Source organism: Leptinotarsa decemlineata, unplaced genomic scaffold (assembly GCF_025532065.1).
Source record: "Leptinotarsa decemlineata unplaced genomic scaffold, Ldec_3_MD MMD2_tig00000133_RagTag_RagTag, whole genome shotgun sequence".
Lineage (NCBI taxonomy): Eukaryota > Metazoa > Arthropoda > Insecta > Coleoptera > Chrysomelidae > Leptinotarsa > Leptinotarsa decemlineata.
This window is the reverse complement of record NW_027412542.1, coordinates 2,096,615-2,116,991: the sequence shown is the minus strand read 5'-3', so window position 1 is coordinate 2,116,991 and position 20,377 is coordinate 2,096,615. Positions and strand designations below refer to the sequence as shown.

The window sequence follows — 20,377 nt, the reverse complement described above, 5'->3', positions numbered from 1 at the left end:
TTTCCTGAATTATCTGGAAATTTATCCAAATGGTTGCGAATATAGTGTAACTTGATACTCATATTTGCTTCTAGAATCTGAAAGTTTGTCAGCATATTTTGTGCAATTTCTTCATAATTTGGTGCTTTATGGTTACCTAGGAAATTTTCGACTACTAACACAAAACTTTCCCAAGCTTTACTTTCCGGATCAGTCATAACTTTAATAAAATCAGTGTCTTTCATCAATTGCCGTATTTGAGGACCATCAAATATTCCACCTTTCAACTTTTCCATACTAAGTTTTGAAAATTTTCTACAAATATATTTAAAACAATCTCCTTCCTTGTCCAAAGCTTTTACGAATTGCTTTATCATTCCTAACTTAATATGCAATGGTGGAAGTATAATTTTGTCTCTGCTCACCAACGGCTCTCTTATTACATCAGCTTTACCGACAGTTAAAGAATTTATTTCAGGCCAAACATCTTGTTCCCAATGACGTTGCTTTGCTCTACTGTACCACATACAAATGAAGCAAGGGTATTTCGTGTATCCACTTTGTTGACCAAGTAAAAAATAAACCATTTTTAAATCCACACAGATCGACCATTGATGCTCCGAGTAATTGATTTTTTCTGAAACTAATTTGACATTTTCATATTCTTCTTTGAGTTTTGTAGAATGGGCAATTGGAATTGATGCAAATTTATTTCCATTATGCAGTAAGACGCATTTTAAACTTCTTTTACAGCTATCAATAAAAAGACGCCACTCAGTAGGTTTGTATTCTTTCAAACCCATGTCCAGAAGCAGCTTCGCAATATTATTACAGTATACCTATCCTTCATTTTCATCAAAAAATTGTAATAGCTCACTTTCTCGCGTTCTGTACGTTGTAATTGTAACTGTCGGTGCCAATAATTTTTTTTCTTCCAATCTTGAAGCTAACAGTTCTGATCCTTGTTTTGATAAATTTAGATCACGTAATAAATCACTGAGTTCATTTTGAGAAAACAACTTTGGCGTAAATGTTTCATCCTCCCATTCACTTCCACTGGTAGACTGATTCGATTTCTATGAATTTGGCAACATCATTGTTTCTGAAGGCATGCGAATCACTTTTGAAACATAAATAGGCCGAGGGAGATTTTCACTGTGTAAAACAGGACATTTTGTAGACTGTAAGTCTGGATATCTCCACGTTTGATTTCGATTAAAACCTTTAGCATCTACTACGCAAAAGTAACAATTATCGAAATGATGCTTAGGCTTCATCCAGATCATAGGAATACCAAAGTCTAATCCAGAACGATCTCCTTTTTTCCACAACCGCAAAGACTCAACGCAAGACTTACAAACTTCATTAGGAACCCATGATTTATCTAATTTGTCCATTTTAAAACCAAAATATTCAGCATAAGTTTCCTTAACAAAGTCTGTGATATTTCTTTTTTGTTTTTTTGATATATAAATACCACAAATATAACAGAACAAATCACTACTATATTTGCACTTCCTTCGTGATAAACTCATGTTTAAAAAGACAAGATAAATATATATTAGAACGGACACTCAACAATTGAAACAAAATATTAACATATAACAACTTATCCAGATTTCCGTGTTAGTACTTCAATATTATCAAATAACTGAGTTCTCAGCTGTTTTGCAGAGCAAGGAGTCCGAGAAGTGGGGATCACGTGATGTTTGTACGCGCAAAGAAGTTTCGCAGAAGCCTAATCATGACTGAGAAAATATTTTTTTTTTACTAACAAGCCGATTATTATTAAAAATACAAGATACGTAGAAATCATAAAAAATAGAGCACATTCAGTACTTTCATAAATATATTCGTGATTTAGGCACTCGAAAACATAAAAATTTGCAAAAATATCCAGGGCAACACAAAAAAAATTTTTTGTAGAGCTTTGTAATCCCTATTATCTGGTATCAATGAATTGATATTAGAATATAGTCTCAATAGTCAATTGGAATATCACTTCTGAGTTATAAAATTATTGACCACAGGAAAAGCTGTAGTTGATACTTATTTTATTACAGAATTACTGAAAGCATTATTACCTGGATATATCCAGTCCCCTTGTGGAAGCTTAGCTCTTATTTCAATTTTTCCATATTTGAATGAGAATTTTCCACGGGTGTTGATTTGTGATGAAATCACAGGTGGCAAAATGAAACCTGCGTCTGGTCTAATTTGACAGTCTTGAGATCCGGAATGGCAGTACAACTAGAATAGGAGAAACAAATATGTTAGGAACTCCAGAAATATGTTAAAGTTAAAGTACCCGTGGGTTGGGCTACCTATCGGGCGCGTACTCAGGTGGCGGATAGGGGAACGGCCAGGGGCCTATAACACAACCACTTCAAGTCTAACAAGTGTATGAATAAATTATACAAGTGTAGATATTCTGTAAGATAAAGTAACTAGTGGGGCACTGGTAATTACGGGACTTTCTCTACAATTGTAGTATCTTTTCGTGTCACAAAAAAAAAGACTTGTACAGGTCGTGTTATACAATTGTTGACAATTGTAGACAATTTTCTACCTATCTTAATTGATAAGTAGATTGAGCGTACTAGTGTAGTGAAGTCTTTCATCGTGAGCGTATATCTATAATTCGACTGTCGATAGTGAAAACGAAAATGGTCGTGCAGTATATCGCTATCGGGAGAGAAGTACCTTTGTCATACTGACAGACGGAGAATTTGGGGAAAGGTTCAGACTTAGTCGACAACACTGTCAAAGTCTTCTTCAAGATATTGGTTTGGAAACGGAGGGCAATACCATGGAGTATGTGATATGCATGGAGTATCAAAAATGACCGTATGCAGATGTGTTCACATAGTTACTGCTGCCGTAAACGAAATAAAATTTGATGTATTAGTTCGATGGCCCGACAATACAGGGAACGTAATGAAATCTTTTCATAATTTGGCAGGATTTCCTGAGGTTTGTGGAGCTGTAGATGGAATCCTCATTAATATCGATGCCCCACAAACAACGAACCTGTTTACGTCGATCGCCATGGGAAGCATTCCATCAACTGCATGGCTGTATGCGGGCCTGACTTAAGGTTTTATTATATAAGTGCAAATTGGCTCCATAACAGTTCTCTGTTTCTTAGAATAGAAAACGGTTGGAGACCTCATGCAAATGGAGATTCCGCTTATACTTTGCGTGAATGCTGAATTCTACCAACCTATGACGATTCGATGAACCCGACGCATTATTGAAAACGCTTTTGGCGTATTGAAGGAAAAATTTCCATGTTTGAACTACCTACTAGTTGATCCGGCCTTCGCAGCAAATATTTTTAAATGTTGTGCATTGTGCAGTATCACAAAAATATATGAAGATGATTATATGGTATTAAATGGTGATGATGATGATCAAGGTGACGAAAACAACCTCATAGATAACGAAGCACCTTCACTAGCAGGCTCGAGCTAGACTTCAACAGTTTATAGATTATTTTAGGATAAATAATTAGCGTGAAGTAGAAAAATCAACTTTAATTAGTTAAATATGTAAGAGAATAAGATTGTTTCTCACGAAACTGAATATTTAAATATGTGGTACGCTGGTCCTCTCCATAATAAATGTAGTCTCTTGCAAAACTTTGTGTGAATTTGGATCTTGGAAGGTTTAGTGCAGTTTCCAACTGTAAAATCTTCAGTTTCGTCTTGTGATTTTGCAGTTTCAGGTGTTCAATTTGCAAGTTTTCTTGTCTGCAATTTCTTCTTGACGTGTCATGCTACGCTTCTGTTTTCCTAAAAAATGTAAACTGTGTGGTGGTAATTGGCAGATGTGAACTATTAGATAAATAATTAGTTAGTGTTCGTTTAATAAAGAAAAATACATAAAACATTTTAATTAGTAGTTTCTAACAAACCAAACTGCAAAAAAGCCATTATTAATAATGTTTTATAAACTTCACCTATGCGGCTGGTTGAGGGTACGCCCGGGTCCTGCGTTAATATTCTTGGCTGTTCGGTTGTTGTGCTGTCTTGAGGTAGCGGTTCTGCATCGTCCACTTCGTCCAGTGATGCTGGTACCCCAAGACCTACAATCACTGAGGACTCTTTTCCTAATATATCTAGCACCATATTATCGACATTGTTCAATTTCCCATGACCGCCTGTACCCGTTTTTCCGGCATTATCCACTTTTCCCTTAAAACAAAAAGCATATTTTGCATAGAATATTATGAATCAGGTCCTATAATTCTAGTTCATTCCCAGCAACTGAAAAAATTTTAATTATTGAGAATTGACACGTACGTTTACTAAGCTTGAACATAATATTTTGATTCCAACAATATGCACTTGCCTATTAATATTGAAACACCTCGCATAAGCTCAACTAACTCATAAGAGTAACAAAACTAGTACACTACCATTGTAATTTTCTTAATATTTTGCCATAGTGTGTCTCTGGCATATGTCCACTCTTTATCTAAAGGCATTAAACAAACACTTTTTGCAACATTTGCACCGAATAGAATTTTTTAATTTTCTTTAACTTTTTGTAAAAACTGCATTTTCCTCTCAAATATTACTTGTTTGCTAGCCATAGCTACAAATATTATTTCACTTGCAGTCCTTGCACTTCACCACTAACACGAAAACACGTTAAGACATGTTACACCACGAATCGCGTTACCGAAAACAGCAGGTAAATAAATAAATTGTCTTGTAGGAACAACATATACAAGTGTAGAATATTTTACTTGTAGCTACAAGTATATGAAATTCTCTTATGCTACGAAGAATTAGGGTACCTACTTGTAGCTATAAGCGAATAACTCGTAACTTGTAGACTTGTTACAATTGTAAGATTTGTGTTATAGGCCCCAGGCGACTGGAGGCCCTGTCCGGGAAGTCAATGTGTCCTTACGGATGGGGTGGCCGGATTTCTGGACAGAAGCAGTAATAAGTAGGGTGAGGAGAACTAAAACCCCCAAAAGCTCTTGCAAAACATCCTATCGTGGACCAGCCTACCCAAGCTAAGATGTAAGGAATCGTGCCGATAGCTGAATGACCGCAGGGTGATATGCGGTCACGAAAGATCCCCTTGGGGAACTGGGCGAAACTTCATTGTAATCACCCTACATCTGGTAATGCGGGGCTCTGCCAGAGGTGACCAACTCTTATCTTGCTACTCGTGGGAACACACATGAATGAAACAACAGAAACAAAAACCAATCTGTAGGCTGGACAGAAGTGCTCACCTCAATCTAAGGCGGTGGCTGGGGATGAACAGAAATGTCCACCCCAATCTACCGCTTGGAATGAGGCTGGACATAGCAGATCACCTCCAACAGCAAGGGCACTTCCTGAGGCGGGCGCCAAGAGCTCTGCCTTGAACAAAGGCAAGGAGCCGGCTGCCCCTGCAGGAAAGCTCCCTTACTTGTGCACCTCCACGGAGGGAACCCCAAGAAGGTTGAAGAAGCCGCGCAACGACATTAATATCGCTGCACCTTCCAAAACTTTCGCGGTGGCCACCGTGAGACACCTAAATAATGTCAAAGAGAGTGTTTGTTCGGCGAGTCTTGGCCTACACCTGCCAATATGAAGGAGATGTCTCCTAGTGACCTGTTCACCTTCCTGAAAAGGACAGGATGGACGATGACCTAGTAGGCGACTCCTCGGGAGGATGTACAATGGGTCACATGTTGCCTAAGTGCTGTGAGTCTACACTCACCCTCCTTGCTCTACAGATTTGAGAATGTTCAAGTATAATTACATTTCGGCAAATCTAGCTGTGTCTCTGAATATTGGATGCGCAGTAGATTGGTCGAGTGAGGTGAGAGCTCATCGGGTACATCGAGGAACTCGTTTAGTGAACATCGTGTTAGTACAGTGAGTGGAAAATTATTTTGTGTAGTGAACTTTGAGTTATTTGTTTTCTTTGGAAATGCATTATAACAGTAGATTGAAAAACAAGGTTCTTAGTGGACAAAGCAGAGAAATTGTGAACAACGTATTGAGATTAATGAGTCAACGGCAGAAGGAATACTCTTAGGGTAAATAATGGTTAGGTACGTTGGTAGCGACGAATGTGTCGAGATTTTGTTTAAAAATATTCATTACCGTATAATATGTATGAACACTTCTGTGTTGTATGAATTATGTATCTTTCCAATTCAGTGTTGATGAATACTTTCAGAAGATGATATGATCGTATTCATATTGCATGTCCTCCAAGTGAGAATTATTGAAAACCATAAGAAAAAATATATGGTGATTATTAATGAATATTCTGATGAAATATATTGATTATTACTCAAAAATAATGGAAAATTTCATGCTACATCATATAAAATATTTTTAACTATTGAAAATAATAAGTAGGCTTCCAAAACTCCTTTACATGTAAATACGATCATTCTGATTTCAATTATTATTGATAAAAAATTTTGGTGACACAAAAAAATCATATTTTATGAATGAATGTGTGTTGTGTTTTTTCTTATAATACTATCCAGATGACAGGATGTGTTCCATGTAAGTGACATTTTTTAATTTTCATTTAGTATACTGTGTAGAAATCCTGTGAATGATATCTGATTTTGATTCCAAAACGAATGTTCGGAATACAAACTGAGTAGAGAACAGTGTTCTTTGTGTATCAGTGTTCATATAAAAGTATTTGTTTCGAAATAATTTTTCTTTCGTGTAATTCAATGTTTATATGATAGTAGCGGTTTCAGGATGGCTTTTTCTTCCAGATTGTATATGAAAGTTACTTCTTTGGATGATTTACACATCCATGTATAGAGTTACTTCTTTTGAAAGTGATTGCTTTCTTCTTTTCTTTGGAAGATTCCCCCATTTTTTTTATATCAAAATGGAGTAGTAGAAAGCTAAAAACTATCTTCCCCAAAAAGTTTGTCACTCCTAAAAATATAACCACTTCAATTCAAAAATATTATTATAGAAGTTACATAATCATATGTTCACTGAACAGTTCATAAAAACGCAACACGTGGGATTTTCATCAAGTATGGGTAAATTCTACCACACAAACAATAGTTTTTGATCCAATGCCAATATAACAATCTTCTTGCCTAAGTGTGCGTCGCTGTTGAAAATTGATAAACAGTGAATAATTTATGAGAATAGAATTGAAGATAAAGTACTCACTTTTCTCCAAAATCATAGGATTTATAAACGGATTCTGGGCCAAAAACATCATCAGTTAACTCAGGCTTTATTCTCAGAATTCTATTTCGGATGAAGAGTGTTTCAGACCGGTTAGCATAAATAACAAATTCATAATCCTGGAAAATAAATAAAAGGGATTTCAGATCATCAGCTGATTAACAAATATGGAAATGAATATTTTTTAGATTATGAGTTCTATTCAATACCATATTTAGGACTCCATGTTACTCCGTCCTAACTGAATATTGATTCGTTGAAGTGCAACTGATATATTTTCATGTGAAAACTTTGAGTTTTTGAAAGTTTTCATCAGAAATTCAATCAAATATTTTTTATAAGAAAGAATAATACTCAGTTCGATAATACCGAAGCGAGCACACAGCACCATAATCAAAGCGAGCACACAGAAATACACAAAAAAAAGGAAATAAAACAGAAATGTAGAATATTCCAGCATCAAACAGGAAAATTGATGCAGGAAAACGGATGTTCTAGAAGTGTGTTTGTGTGGAAGGCATCATGAAACGAAAACCACTTTATATACTGATAGATGAGTATTTTGATCCATGAGTAGAAATGTTCAATGAAACAGTATTTCCATTCACTTAGTCAATATCTTCAGTATTCAGATCCGAGAAAGGAGAAGCCTTGTTTCCACCTAAAATACCAGTAATCAGAACAGACTGGCCTTTCAATACAAAACTCAGATATTTGATCCGTTTTTTTTCGTATTGTTATTTGCTCATAGGTTGTTTTGGATAAGGAAAAGAAATGAATGATTCCAAAAAGACATATTATCCGATGGATTCAACCATCCCATCCGATTTTTGTCTTCCTCTGAAGTGCACAATGCACTGATAGAAGAATAAACGAGAATATACCAATTATTCAACATTCAACCTCAGACATTTCAGTCATAGGACTAGATTTGGCTTTGCAACATACCGGCGAGAAAACTCTCGTTTTTCTCAACTAACTAAGTTTGACTTGACTAAGTTTGAATTTTCTGTTGATCTGAAAGATGAGATTTTGTAGGAAAAAATGTTCATGTCCACTTTTTGAATAAAAAAATAGATCTGATATTATGATGGAAATTAATAAACTTAAAAATTGAAACATTCTGCTGAATGACTAACTGGATTTGAATAGATCACCATTATTGAACTTGTTCTCTTAAAAAACCGAGGAAGTATTATTTTTGATGTAGAAGTGATGTATATAAAAATTGTAGAGGTTCAAGTAATTTGATGGAGTTAGTCCCAATTAGAGTTATCTGTGGTATATAAATATTAGCGTAAGAAGCACCTTGTAGTATTCAAATCACTGTTGAAGAAGCTACTGTGTTAGCGAAACCTGTCGTAATATATTTCTCAAAAAAAGTTAGTGCCGATCAAATCGTAAGGTGTAGTTTATGAAATTACTATTAAATAAGTTGCTAAGGATGTCGACATATCATTTGGCTCATGTCATACAATTTTTTCGTAAATTTTGAACATGAAGCATGTGGCAGCGAAGTTCCAAAATTGCTGAATTTTGATCAACAAAAACGCCGCATAGAATCGCCTAGGAATTGTTAAACAAGGTCGATAGCGATCAAGATTCGCTTAAAAGATTCATAACTGGGGATAAATCATGGGTATAAGGTTATGACATCGAAACCGAAGTCCAATCTTTCCAATGGAGGGTTCCAGTAAAGCCAGGGCCACAAACAACACGCCAAGTTCGATCGAATACCAAGATTTTGCTCCGGAGGCCTTGCCACATAGTCGTACGGTCAATAAGGATTATTTTCTTGAAGTTATTATGAAAAAGCAATCAATTGCTTATGCATCACCATAATGCACCTGCTTACTCATCATTGCTGGTTTGTAACATTTTGGCCAAAGACAACACCATGATCATGCCTCAGTCATCGTATTTACCAGATTTGGAACCCTGCGATTTTTTTCTGTTTCCAAAATCAAATAGACTTTTGAAAGGACGGCGTTTTGCTGCAAGTGAAGAGATAAAAACCGAATCGCTGAGAGAGCTCAAGGACCAAAAAGTGCATATCAGAAGTTTTTCGACCAACTGTTCATCTGGTCCTGATGGTATTTCCTCGAAACTCATGAAGGATATTCATTTATTCGTTTTATCTCCATTAACTCACATGATGAATTTGATCTATAAAAATGGTGAACTACCACACCAATTTATAGTGTCAATCGTTACCCCCATATATAAAACAGGTGAGCGTGATGACATTGGAAATATAGACCAATATCAATTATCAATAATTTTGCTAGAATATTTACAATCCTTAAAAAGTAGACTTGTAAATTACCTCAATAAAAAAATACTAACAGTTTGATTTCAATAGCAACATCAATACCGAAAAAGCAGTACTAGATTTTGTACAGAAAATAATTGGAGCATTGGATAGATCAGAAACATGTTTAGCTATATTCCTAGACCTAGCTAAGGCATTCGACATCGTTGATCACGATATGCTATCAAAAAAATTACATGGGAATGGTATACGTGGCCCAGCATACAATATTTTGAAAGACATAGGACAGAAAAGGTCAAAGTTGATAATAGCCTGAGTGAAGCAATGAAAGTAAAAACAGAAGTACCACAGAGAACAGTTTCATGTCCCATACTATTTCTTGTTCACATCAAAAGTATCTGTCCTATCAATTATTTTGGCGGTCATCTCATATCACATGTGGCCGATACAGCACTCATATTCACTGATAGTAATTGGAAGGAGGCATTTAAAAAATCAGAAAAGGGACTGAAAGATATCCAGATATGGCTTGATCACAACCTTCTGAGTCTGAATGTGTAAAAAACTAAGTTTATTACATTCACCCTATTACAGAATTGTCAACCTGGAATATTTATGAATTGAGAAATATTATGGAATACAAAAATTTGATCATCATATACCAGTCTTTAGCAGAATCTGTAATGAGATACTGTATTGCTGCCTGGGGTGGTACATTTAACAATTCTCTCAATACCTTTCAAATATCTCAAAATACAATTTTGAAAATAGTATTCAAAAAACCTAAACTATACTCTACCGAATGGCTGTATAAGGAAACGCAGTTACTGAAAACGAGAGAATTCTATATCCACCAATATTTAACTTGGGTGTACATAAACAAACTCACACTTCAATCAACAAACAAAGAAAAACAAACAAGTTTCGTTACTAGTTTTACATAAATATACCAACATTTAATAAAAGTCACCCACAGAGATGAATTTTCTATCACGGTCCAAAATTATTTAATCTTCTGCCAGTTAACATAAGAAAGAATTCCAATCTCAATACATTCAAAAAATCAATCAAAACATTCATTATGTTCAATACCGAACTCCTCGATTTATTCGGCTAAACATAAACGATGTTCAGCAAGCTTCTCATCATTCCCAATGTTCATCAATTCTGTAAATTAATCAATCGAAATTCATGTACATAGATAAGACAGCTAATGACATATAATTGAATACCCTGAGTGGTAGATGGAAAGCGCAACACAAGTAGGTACTTTAGTTACTTAAGTACATCCATCCACACACTGAGGGTAATAAAACTGTGTATATGAACTGTAAAAACTATAAAAATGATGACCTATAAATAAAATCTTGAAACATTTTAAATCAAACATTTCAAATCGTGTTCGATGAACAATAGAAGAGCTACATTTACCTTCAAACTATTCCAAATATCGAAATGATATATTTAATCAACTTACTGGTGCTCCAGCAAATCTTTGTTGGACAGTCCAAAATTTCTTCCTCACCTCTGTGGTAAATGCGTCATTGAATATAAGTTTATTCTTACAAGTTGATTTTCCCCCATTGAAAGTCGTGACTGATGGCTCACAAGTATCTCCAGAAGGTTGCTGTGGTGTAGGTAATGAAACCTTCTGAGAAGTTGTTTGAACGGGTCTGATAGTAGTGGTGAACATGGTCTGAATAGGTCTGGTAGAAGTTGTTGAAGTTGTTTGTGGAATCAGCTCTGAAAAAATTTGTTATCATAGTAATGATTCATTGATATTATCAATCCACTCATTAAGAAAGATGTTCTTTGACTACGCAACGATCAATACTTGAACCTGTTTTGTTTTTATATATTTCAATTCTTTCGCTACAGTTTGGTCAGTCGGTAGCCAAGCGGTTCGGTGTGGGTGCTTGTTCACTCACTCGAATTGACTGCCGTGTTGGTCGGTGGTTCAAGCCCCAGTCTGAACGATCGATTTTCACTTGCTACCGTCCAACCCGTGTTAGGAATCACACGTTAAAAGGTAAGACCTCGTTAATCCTTAGCTCGCACAAGTTTCGACTTTTGAGGGTTGTCGTTCGTAGGGGTGCGACAGCTGGTTAACGGAAAAACAGATTTCAAACAGATTTTTTTAAACAGAGCGATCGAGCGATCTATAAATAGTCATCTCTCGGAGGAATCAATCCAGTCATCACCCGAAGACGATTGTAGATACTAACAATCGGTCCAAGTCACTAACGTGACTTGGAATCTCTCCAGTTTTTATTTTTTCTTTTTTCATTTCTTTTTTTTTATTTATTCAATTGTTCTATTTTTACTTGTATTTTATTTCACTATTATTTCATTTCAGGTTTATTTTGCTTAAAATAATTGTTATTTTCAGCTATTCATTTTTAGTTATTCTTTTTTAGTTGCTTCAGGGATTTCAAATCATTTTATATAATAGACAATGGAAGTCCGAACTAGTGAAATTCATAAACATATATTAGTAAACATCAAGAAAAAAGCATAACAGACAACATATGGTTACAAAGTTGAAAACATATTTTAACAACGAATAATTCATTGAATATGAATAGTCCGAAAGTATAAAAATTTTTAAATATAATTCTCCTTATGAAATTAGGTTCAAATACATGAACAATGGAAAATGAAAAGAGAAATGTTGTACTACTATATTTCGGAATGTAATTATTATTCATGGTGTTTTATTAGAATAACTAATTTATGTAATAATATGGTACCATTAAAATTTGCATATTAATTTTGACTCGGAGGAAAATTTACATGAGATATGAATGTCGCTGACCTACCTGTAACTGTAAACATCTGGTCATCTTTTGGGAATCCCAACTTATTTGATCCATCTGTAGAATATTCTACGTATGTCCAATAATACATTATATCGCCCACTTTCAATTTGGTGGCTGTATCAACAAATGTCCATCTTCCATTTTTTGGTTTGAGTATGTCTCTAGAAAATGTCCCTGCTTCTCTTCCGATCATTTCTTCGTTTATCTTCCCATGAAAGGCGAACAGTTTGATACCTTCTTCATCTGAAAAATGAGGTGAGAATGATTAATTTTCTGGTTCATAGTCTATATTATTTTATAAATGTGAAAGTTTGTCAGGATGGATGAATGTATGTATGTATGTTTGTGGCACTTTCACGCCTAAACGAATGAACGGATTTAGATGAAATTTTACATAAATACAGCTTATACATCACAATAACAAATAGACTGCAATTAACAAGGGTTTTGTATAATTTTGGTTGTAATATTACAATAATTATTGAGTAAGTCGTGAAAATTATTGATCTCTGAGAGCTACCTTAGCGTGCGCTGCCTATACCGTTGGAGTTACATGAACATAATGTATATCGTAAGATCGTTTATCTTAAATAGTTCTAAATAAAAGTATCTACCTCCTATGTCGTATCCACTATATGGAAAATACAGAGCCATAAATACAATTATATTGGAGGAAACTTTTTTACAATGCACATTTTAGGATACCTGTCAAATTCTTATGAAAGTTGATACAATTGTCGTCTTAACTATTTATAAAGAATTATTACAATGTGTTAAAACAACGATAAAAATAAAATAAATACAACAATAAAAATTGATTGGCGCTCCGGGGCGACTTCATTGATTCCAGTGGCGCATTTGCTTTTTCAGCTGCAGGAAAACCCGGAAAAACCTGCAGCACCACATCATCTGAAGATCTTGATCTAACAATGTCCTCTCTCTCATAAAACAAAATGTAGGGTGTCCCCAGAGGCTCCAATAAATTCAATGCATCGCCAGAACACTTCGTGACACGACTATCGTCAAACTTAAACCAGTCCGTTTCTTCTTTGACCAAGGCGTAATAATGACCACATTCAACGCCAGAACCACAGTGAACAATGACTGCATGAATATTATAACAGTGGTCTGCTAGGTTGAAATGTTCATCTATTTCGAACCTTCCAAAGAGTTTCTTGCTTCCATTAGAGGTTGAGTCTTGTTTGAAAATCATCAGTGTTATTATTAGATTGACTGGTGCCTCAGCTATACTTGTTTCCTTATAACAATCAGTTAGTTTGGCGCATGTTTGACAATACAATACTATTTATTATTATTAGATACACTTCGTCTTTTGCACTTAGTAATTTGGACGAATACTTTAAAAGTTATCACGATAAGATTAACAACGCAGTAGGGCCATTACGCGTCGCGTCTACTGTAGGGGTTTGGAGATTGTATTGATTTCGTCAGTTTTGAAGTTGAAAACCAGAAGTTTTGGGTCAATAAAATATATTGCAACTATTTGTTCAAAATCGTCTGTCACGAAACTTAATGTGAATAGAATTTTCCAGAGTCTACCGTGTACTTTTCCCAAATGGATTTGAATTCGTTAGAGTTTTGTTTCATGAGGTTATTCTTTCTTCATCAGGGATTTTATTATGAGATAGAGCTGTCACTAATTCATTGTAGGTTTGAACTATAAAACGTTATTTTGGTTATAGCATTATTTGAAATGATAATTTTTGGAACTTCAACTCTCATTGCCCGGTTGATAGTCATTGCAAATTATTCTCATTTCATTTATGACCCTTTCGTCCGGTTAAACAAGTGTTTAATAATTTGAATATTCATTTTATCATTTTTTTCAGTACTTATCAATGCTCTCATAGTCCTATAGACTCGTAAGGATTAGATTCAAACTTACAGAAGAGGTTCAAACTTCACTTCACTTACCAATAAAAGTATATGGTATGTTTTTTTAGTTTGTTGCCTTCTCCATATCACACCTTCATTCCAGTTAGGAACAATCATCTGGCTAACTCTTGGACAATGTTCGTTCTGCGTGAAGATATAAAACTATATGAGATGTAAGTCAAAGAAACTTCCTGGCTTTGCTTCACAGGTTCCCCAGTTTGTTTTTCGGAGGTGTTGATACGAACAACTTTCTTTATCAGATACAAACTTGTTTCGAACAAATAGTATCCTTACATCTTGTAAGGATACTATATAGAGTATAGAGTAAATACTCATTTTCTTCATTGGTGTCAGTGATCCTCCAGGCCAGAGAACTCTCATTAGCTCTTTTACATTTCTGGTTGATGGCGGTTTGATACTATAGCAAAGGTCTGATAACGATTTCGTCAAGTTCACTAATCACCTTGACTTTGACCACTGTCAATTCCCTGGTATAGGGGTTACTCAACGGTAATATATTCAATTATTTTCGGATAGATATACATGTTTTCGAGATCTCTGAGGTTCTGTTGGGTGAATTAGCTCCCCTCGATCCCTCTAATTCCCATGATTTTTCACTGCCAGAGAAGTCCCTCACTGTGTTGTAGGTTTAATTCTACTAGTGAGAGGGGTCGTTTTGTTCATGCTTGAAATCTATTCAGTTACCATGAGTTTGAGGAAAGGAATTCCCACATCCATAGATACCTCTACATAGAAGACAGCTTGAGTGATTTGGAAAGTCATCTTGTATCTCAGAGGTATTGTTGCTGATACTTGATGATGCCCAGGTACCTTCATTCTTTGGTATGTGTCTCTCAACACTACTAGACTGTATCCTTTTTCAGGCAATTTCCAAATATCGTGGACTGATTGTAATATCAGTGCTGTACGTGGTAACAATTGGAGTTCAAAAATGTATATTTTGTGAAGTTATATTTTCAGGTCCTCTTCGTTAATTCCTTAGTATACATACAATTCTTATAATTACTATCAACATAGATTGGTTTTGAATTGTGAACAGATACTTTGTTGAGTTATTTTTATCGCAAATTATTCGACTTGCAAGCCGACATAACACCTACCTACACCAACGTTACAAATTGGTAAAGGGTAATCATCATTACTCAAAATCTATTTTTTCTCATTAATAATTTGAAGTTGATCGAAATAAAAATCTTTTTCCCCGGTGGTTTGACGCATATTCCATCAAAAGTTTTCTGATTTTGACCCTGCATCAAAAAACTGACTGGAGATTACATCAAACAAAACCATGTTTATTTTGTTTGATTATATCAATTCGATGTTGTTAAGTGTTATCTGAAATGACCGCTTGCTGGTAATAAAAAAGTTATTTCACAAGGTTAATCAACAACTCAAAATTAATATTTCACCAGGATGTATTATTACCAACGAATTAAACTAATTGACAAATACAACTGAAAAAAACACCCATTCAGGTAGTTGTTAGTGTCTTTTATGTGTAAAAAACTGGTTCATATTTTTCTTTGATTCGAAGTTGATGCATTTTTACCCTTTGTTTTTGAAATATCATGCTTCAACTTCTGTTCACCCATTTCAAGTGTTTTACAGGATTAAAATCTTCTGCACCACAATAACCTTTTTTGGAATCATTACCTCTGAGCATTCGTTACTATTTGTTCCAAAACTATTTTTTCAAATACCAAAATTTTCACTGAAGTTCTTCCTGAAAACCGGAAAGACATGTTAACAATTGCACATTGCATTTCTTGTCAATTTATTACGTATATAATTAATATTAAATGTAAATCTAGCCTCTAACCTAATTTGGCCGAAGTTAGATTCAACTAATTAGATTCAACAATTATAGGGTTTTTTAAATTTCTTTTCGTACTTTGATCCAAGTATGGAAATAATAAGACTTCAAAATAATTTTTTTAATTGAGGTGCTCGTCAATAACAACCTCTTGATATTGAGTTAATTTCATGGTTCATGGCAATTATGGAATCTGATTGCCATTCACATGAAACGAGACGGGAAGACGATAAGAAGAACAACAAACAACATATCATGAAAGCCGCAAATGGACACAGAGTAACGTTTTCATAATTAGCAACCAGACAGAATAAAAAAAAAAATCAAAAAATATGCGCTGAAGTAGCTCTTAGTCACGACATTTTGTATTCCATAGATGATTTTTCGGATTATGTTTTTGCATGTAATCATTCATTATGGATATCATAATTCAAAAGTGATTCAATATTTTCATGCATTTTGTTTCGTCTGATGACATGTACTGTAGATCCATCATAACAATCTGCCACAGTATGGAGTGGTAAATATATTCAAATTTTTTACAAGCTTGCTCTGTATGTATGTCAGTTTGAGTTTAATCTAAAAACAAAATTTCAACTTAATTATCCTCTGTCGATCGAGCTGAAATTTTGCATACATGTTTAGTTTTAATGATAATTCATGATGATCTACATCCGGACTGTCTAAGATGAGGGACTAGTTTTTCATGCACCCCTTGATATTGGCATCGAATAAAATGATTCACTAAAAGAAATACGAAATATAAAATTGATCCAATATGGTGGACCGCCCTAGATGGCGGAGCAGTTTGTTTATGCACCCCCATAATATGGGTATCAGATGAAAGAGTCTGCTGAAAAAAATTCTTAATGACAGATCTCCTGGCAAACTCATGCATTTCAAAGAAATGGATATAAAATGAAAGTCGGAAAACAAGATGGCTATCATCATCATATAGTTACAGTTCGGCAAAGGTAAGAGATACTTGATGGTACTCAATCAATTGTTGCTGTTAAATGGAGTGAAGAGATTGAGCAATATGCTCAGTGATCACTGAAAACTGAAAAATGAATGGGATAGTGAAAAACAAATTTCCATCGATCAGCTATATACGAATCTATGCTACTGAATTGTGTGCAACCGAATCAGGTTTTCAGAGTTTAGTAGAGCCACACACCTACCATGTGACCTGAAAGACCACTCTCTATATGAACTAATCGGCTTCGTCAAGAAGCTGAGTTTATTTGGTCGAGTTCGATTAGGTGTGAGCCACAATAAACCCTTGCGGGTGGCGGGTCGAATAGATCCACTCACTTTTGACCTAAGATAACCTAACCTATATACTGAGAAAATAAATTTTGCATGGACTCATTCCCATGAATTCAAAAGAATAATCAATATGTGTGAAATGAAAAGCTGACGCGAGATTTACCAGTGCAGAAAAAAGATAATACAATATGTAAATGAATCTTGACATGACTAATTCTAAAAAAATGTTTACATTTTCATGAAATAGATAAATGTCAACGGTATTCAACGAAAGTAATTTTTTATCGACTTTTTTGGGTATTTTTACCTTCCTCAATTTGAAAAATATGAAAATTATATTGGAGAACTTTATACAAGTGTAGAAAGGGCAAACTTTTTAGTTTACCCCGATAAGTTACTGCGTAAAATCAAAGTATTTTTCAGAAAGAAAATTGTTCTATTCAATAGGAACTTATCGTATTTAACAAATTTGTCCATTAAGAAAACTGCTAAGAAATAATACAATACCTATCTTAACGTTTCGGAAACTTTGATCTGCCTGCGTCTTCAGAAATACACAAAGAAGTCAAAGATATTTGCAGTTATTTCTTTGCTGATTATTCATTTCCCAACTTCTTCGACAGATGTCAAAGGAGTTTTGTGACTCTACATGTATAAATTGGCCGTGATGATTATTATCATGGAAAGAGTTATTAATTTTTATCAAGTAACGGGTTGTGTTATATGCGTTTGAATCATTTCAAAACTTCTTTTTCATGCTGATATTCTTCTGGTCACTTCTTAATGATACTTAGGAGAGAGAGAGAGAGAAAGTTGCAATGGAGACAGAGAGAGTCGATAGGTTCAGCAAGATTACGAAAATTTCATGAATAATCCGCATGGAAACGACAGTAGGTAAAGTTGAAACATAATACACCGGTGATAAGAGCCCTCTCAGCTCATTTACAAAACTGGCAGTACCACAAAAGATATCGATACAAAGGGTAATAGAGGATGAGTACCATAGGCATGTCAAGAAAATGTCAAGTTTGCCAAAGGATTGTTACGTAGGAGTAGCTTTGACATAGGAAGGAATATTCTCGACTTCTAGAGACACACTTTGCTGTGATATTTTCGAAAACATTCCTGAAAAATCAAATAACATTTGTTTGTCTCCATTGGGAAGGAAAACGAAGAATGGTTATGATCTGCGGTTGTGAGATAAAGTATGTTAGTTCATGGCAGTGGTTAGATACTTTGTGAGTTACCCAACTAGGAGGAAATTGAATTGTAATGAAATTTATCAATAATTGCTATTTTCTCCTACAGTCAATTGGAATTAGAAATGAATTCAGAGCCCAAATCTATTATTAATCGCTTTGTTAATTCCTGTGTTGATATACCTGTGTTGCAATATATATTACTGGTTATACTCCTTGTTTCAAATTACCTTGTGCATGGTAGTCCACACTGGGTAATGCATTCTCAACTATTATCATTAAATCATTGCTTGGAGTAACCAGTAATGGCCATTGGCACACATCAAAGGGAGGAGGAGATCCTTAATGGCACAGCTTTCACAATAGAACATTTTTGGTTCAGATGATTTGATTATGATATCGAAAATTATTATGAAATCATACCGTTCCATTTTTCACAGAAGTCTATCATAATTAACACAAACAAAAGCATTCAGTGGATGACACAAACATAATTGTGCATTCTGAAAAAAAAATATATCATAGTCATTTGATGATATTGTATCTAGGATACTTTCCATTTTCAAAATGCAAATGCAAACTGATAGTTGTGAATTGGTTTTATTCAAATGAATATTATTGAGTGTCATTGGCTTCATCCAATACTGTAGGTTAAGGTGAGTATATGTTCGGTCAAGGTTACACTGTTAAGGTCAAGGTGTCACTGAGAACCTATATGTTCATTAGTTTATACTTCTCAGGTAATTTTTGATACCTTTTTCTCTGGGAATTTGAAGACCTATTCACCAAAATGAAAATCCCATTTGAAGAATCGAGGGACAATTATACACAAAGTGTAATTAATTGAATTCAATTCAATGTTTTAAATGTTTTTGTTACTGCTTGGAAGTTTGATTTTTTCAGCATTCATGATAAAAAAAATAGATGGTACAGGAATCAACGGAAAACATTTCATGCAAAAACTTTTTTGTATTTGTTATATCTCACCTGGTATGGACACTCTGAATCCTTTTGGCGACAATGGTTCCACCAGGGCTTCAGGTACTTCATACTGTGCTTCTACAATAACACTACTAAACAGTATCAGCAACAAAAACATATTGCATGTCGGGCAAATACTGAATTACTGGTATGAACAATGTTTCCGTCCTACAGAGTCGCCGCCAAAATATATTGAGATTGGTGGAACGGTTAAATAAAAACAGGTTTGCAAAGAGGCGACATTCACAATGTTCTTAATTTGTTGAAATGTTTTATAGAGATAAATCTGTTCTCATACATAGACAATAAGCTTTCAAAGGTATATTTGACGACCAAAGAGTTTCCTTTATTTTGATTCAAAAAGGCTTTGTGAGCTATTGTCAATGTCAATTACTTCTTCAGATGCTCAAAACATGAAGTGTAGGTAATATACTTCTGTATTTGAAGATAAACATTCATTTGGAGAACACTGTTTATTCAAGAGAAATTTATTCAATCTTCATGAAAACAATCGTTCAATATTTATATTATATTATCAAACAAAATCGTACAATTTTGGTAAACCAGGAAATTCACGTAAATAGCTATGAGGGCTCAGCTTCTGCATGAAACTGAAAGGAAACAATGCCTTTACAAATAGTTTACTCACTGAAAAAAGGACAATTTTTTTTTTTCGCTGATAAGGTTGTTATGAAAAACCTATGCAAAAATTTGTTTTGAATTTATATGTGGAAATGCCATGTGGCGCCATCTTCCACGGAAAAGGTTAACATTAACATATAAATGAACATGAACAAAACTGTAAATGTGTAATAAAGTTGTAAGCTTCGTCTACGAGATACAAGGTGGAGCGAGAAAGATGTTTTGTCATATAACTTGATTATCTCGTAAAGAAAATATTGTTGGGACACAATCATTTTGGATAGTTACAGAAACGATAG

The 20,377-nt window shown here is 34.6% G+C and overlaps 1 protein-coding gene across 1 annotated transcript in view; it reads right to left on the bottom strand.

The window, feature by feature from the left end:
• The window catches only part of LOC111506882 (uncharacterized), a 51,846-nt gene extending 31,918 nt beyond the window's left edge, over positions 1-19,928 (bottom strand). Inside the window, exons 1-7 of the mRNA XM_074172437.1 lie at positions 19,443-19,928; positions 12,258-12,500; positions 10,916-11,181; positions 7,149-7,285; positions 5,707-5,716; positions 3,963-4,175; positions 2,064-2,229 (exon numbers count right to left, since the gene is read on the bottom strand). Coding sequence (XP_074028538.1) covers positions 2,064-2,229; positions 3,963-4,175; positions 5,707-5,716; positions 7,149-7,285; positions 10,916-11,181; positions 12,258-12,500; positions 19,443-19,554 — 1,147 coding nt within the window. The 5' untranslated portion in view covers positions 19,555-19,928. The remainder of the gene's footprint in view (positions 1-2,063; positions 2,230-3,962; positions 4,176-5,706; positions 5,717-7,148; positions 7,286-10,915; positions 11,182-12,257; positions 12,501-19,442) is intronic.
• Between the last annotated feature and the right edge of the window lie 449 nt (positions 19,929-20,377).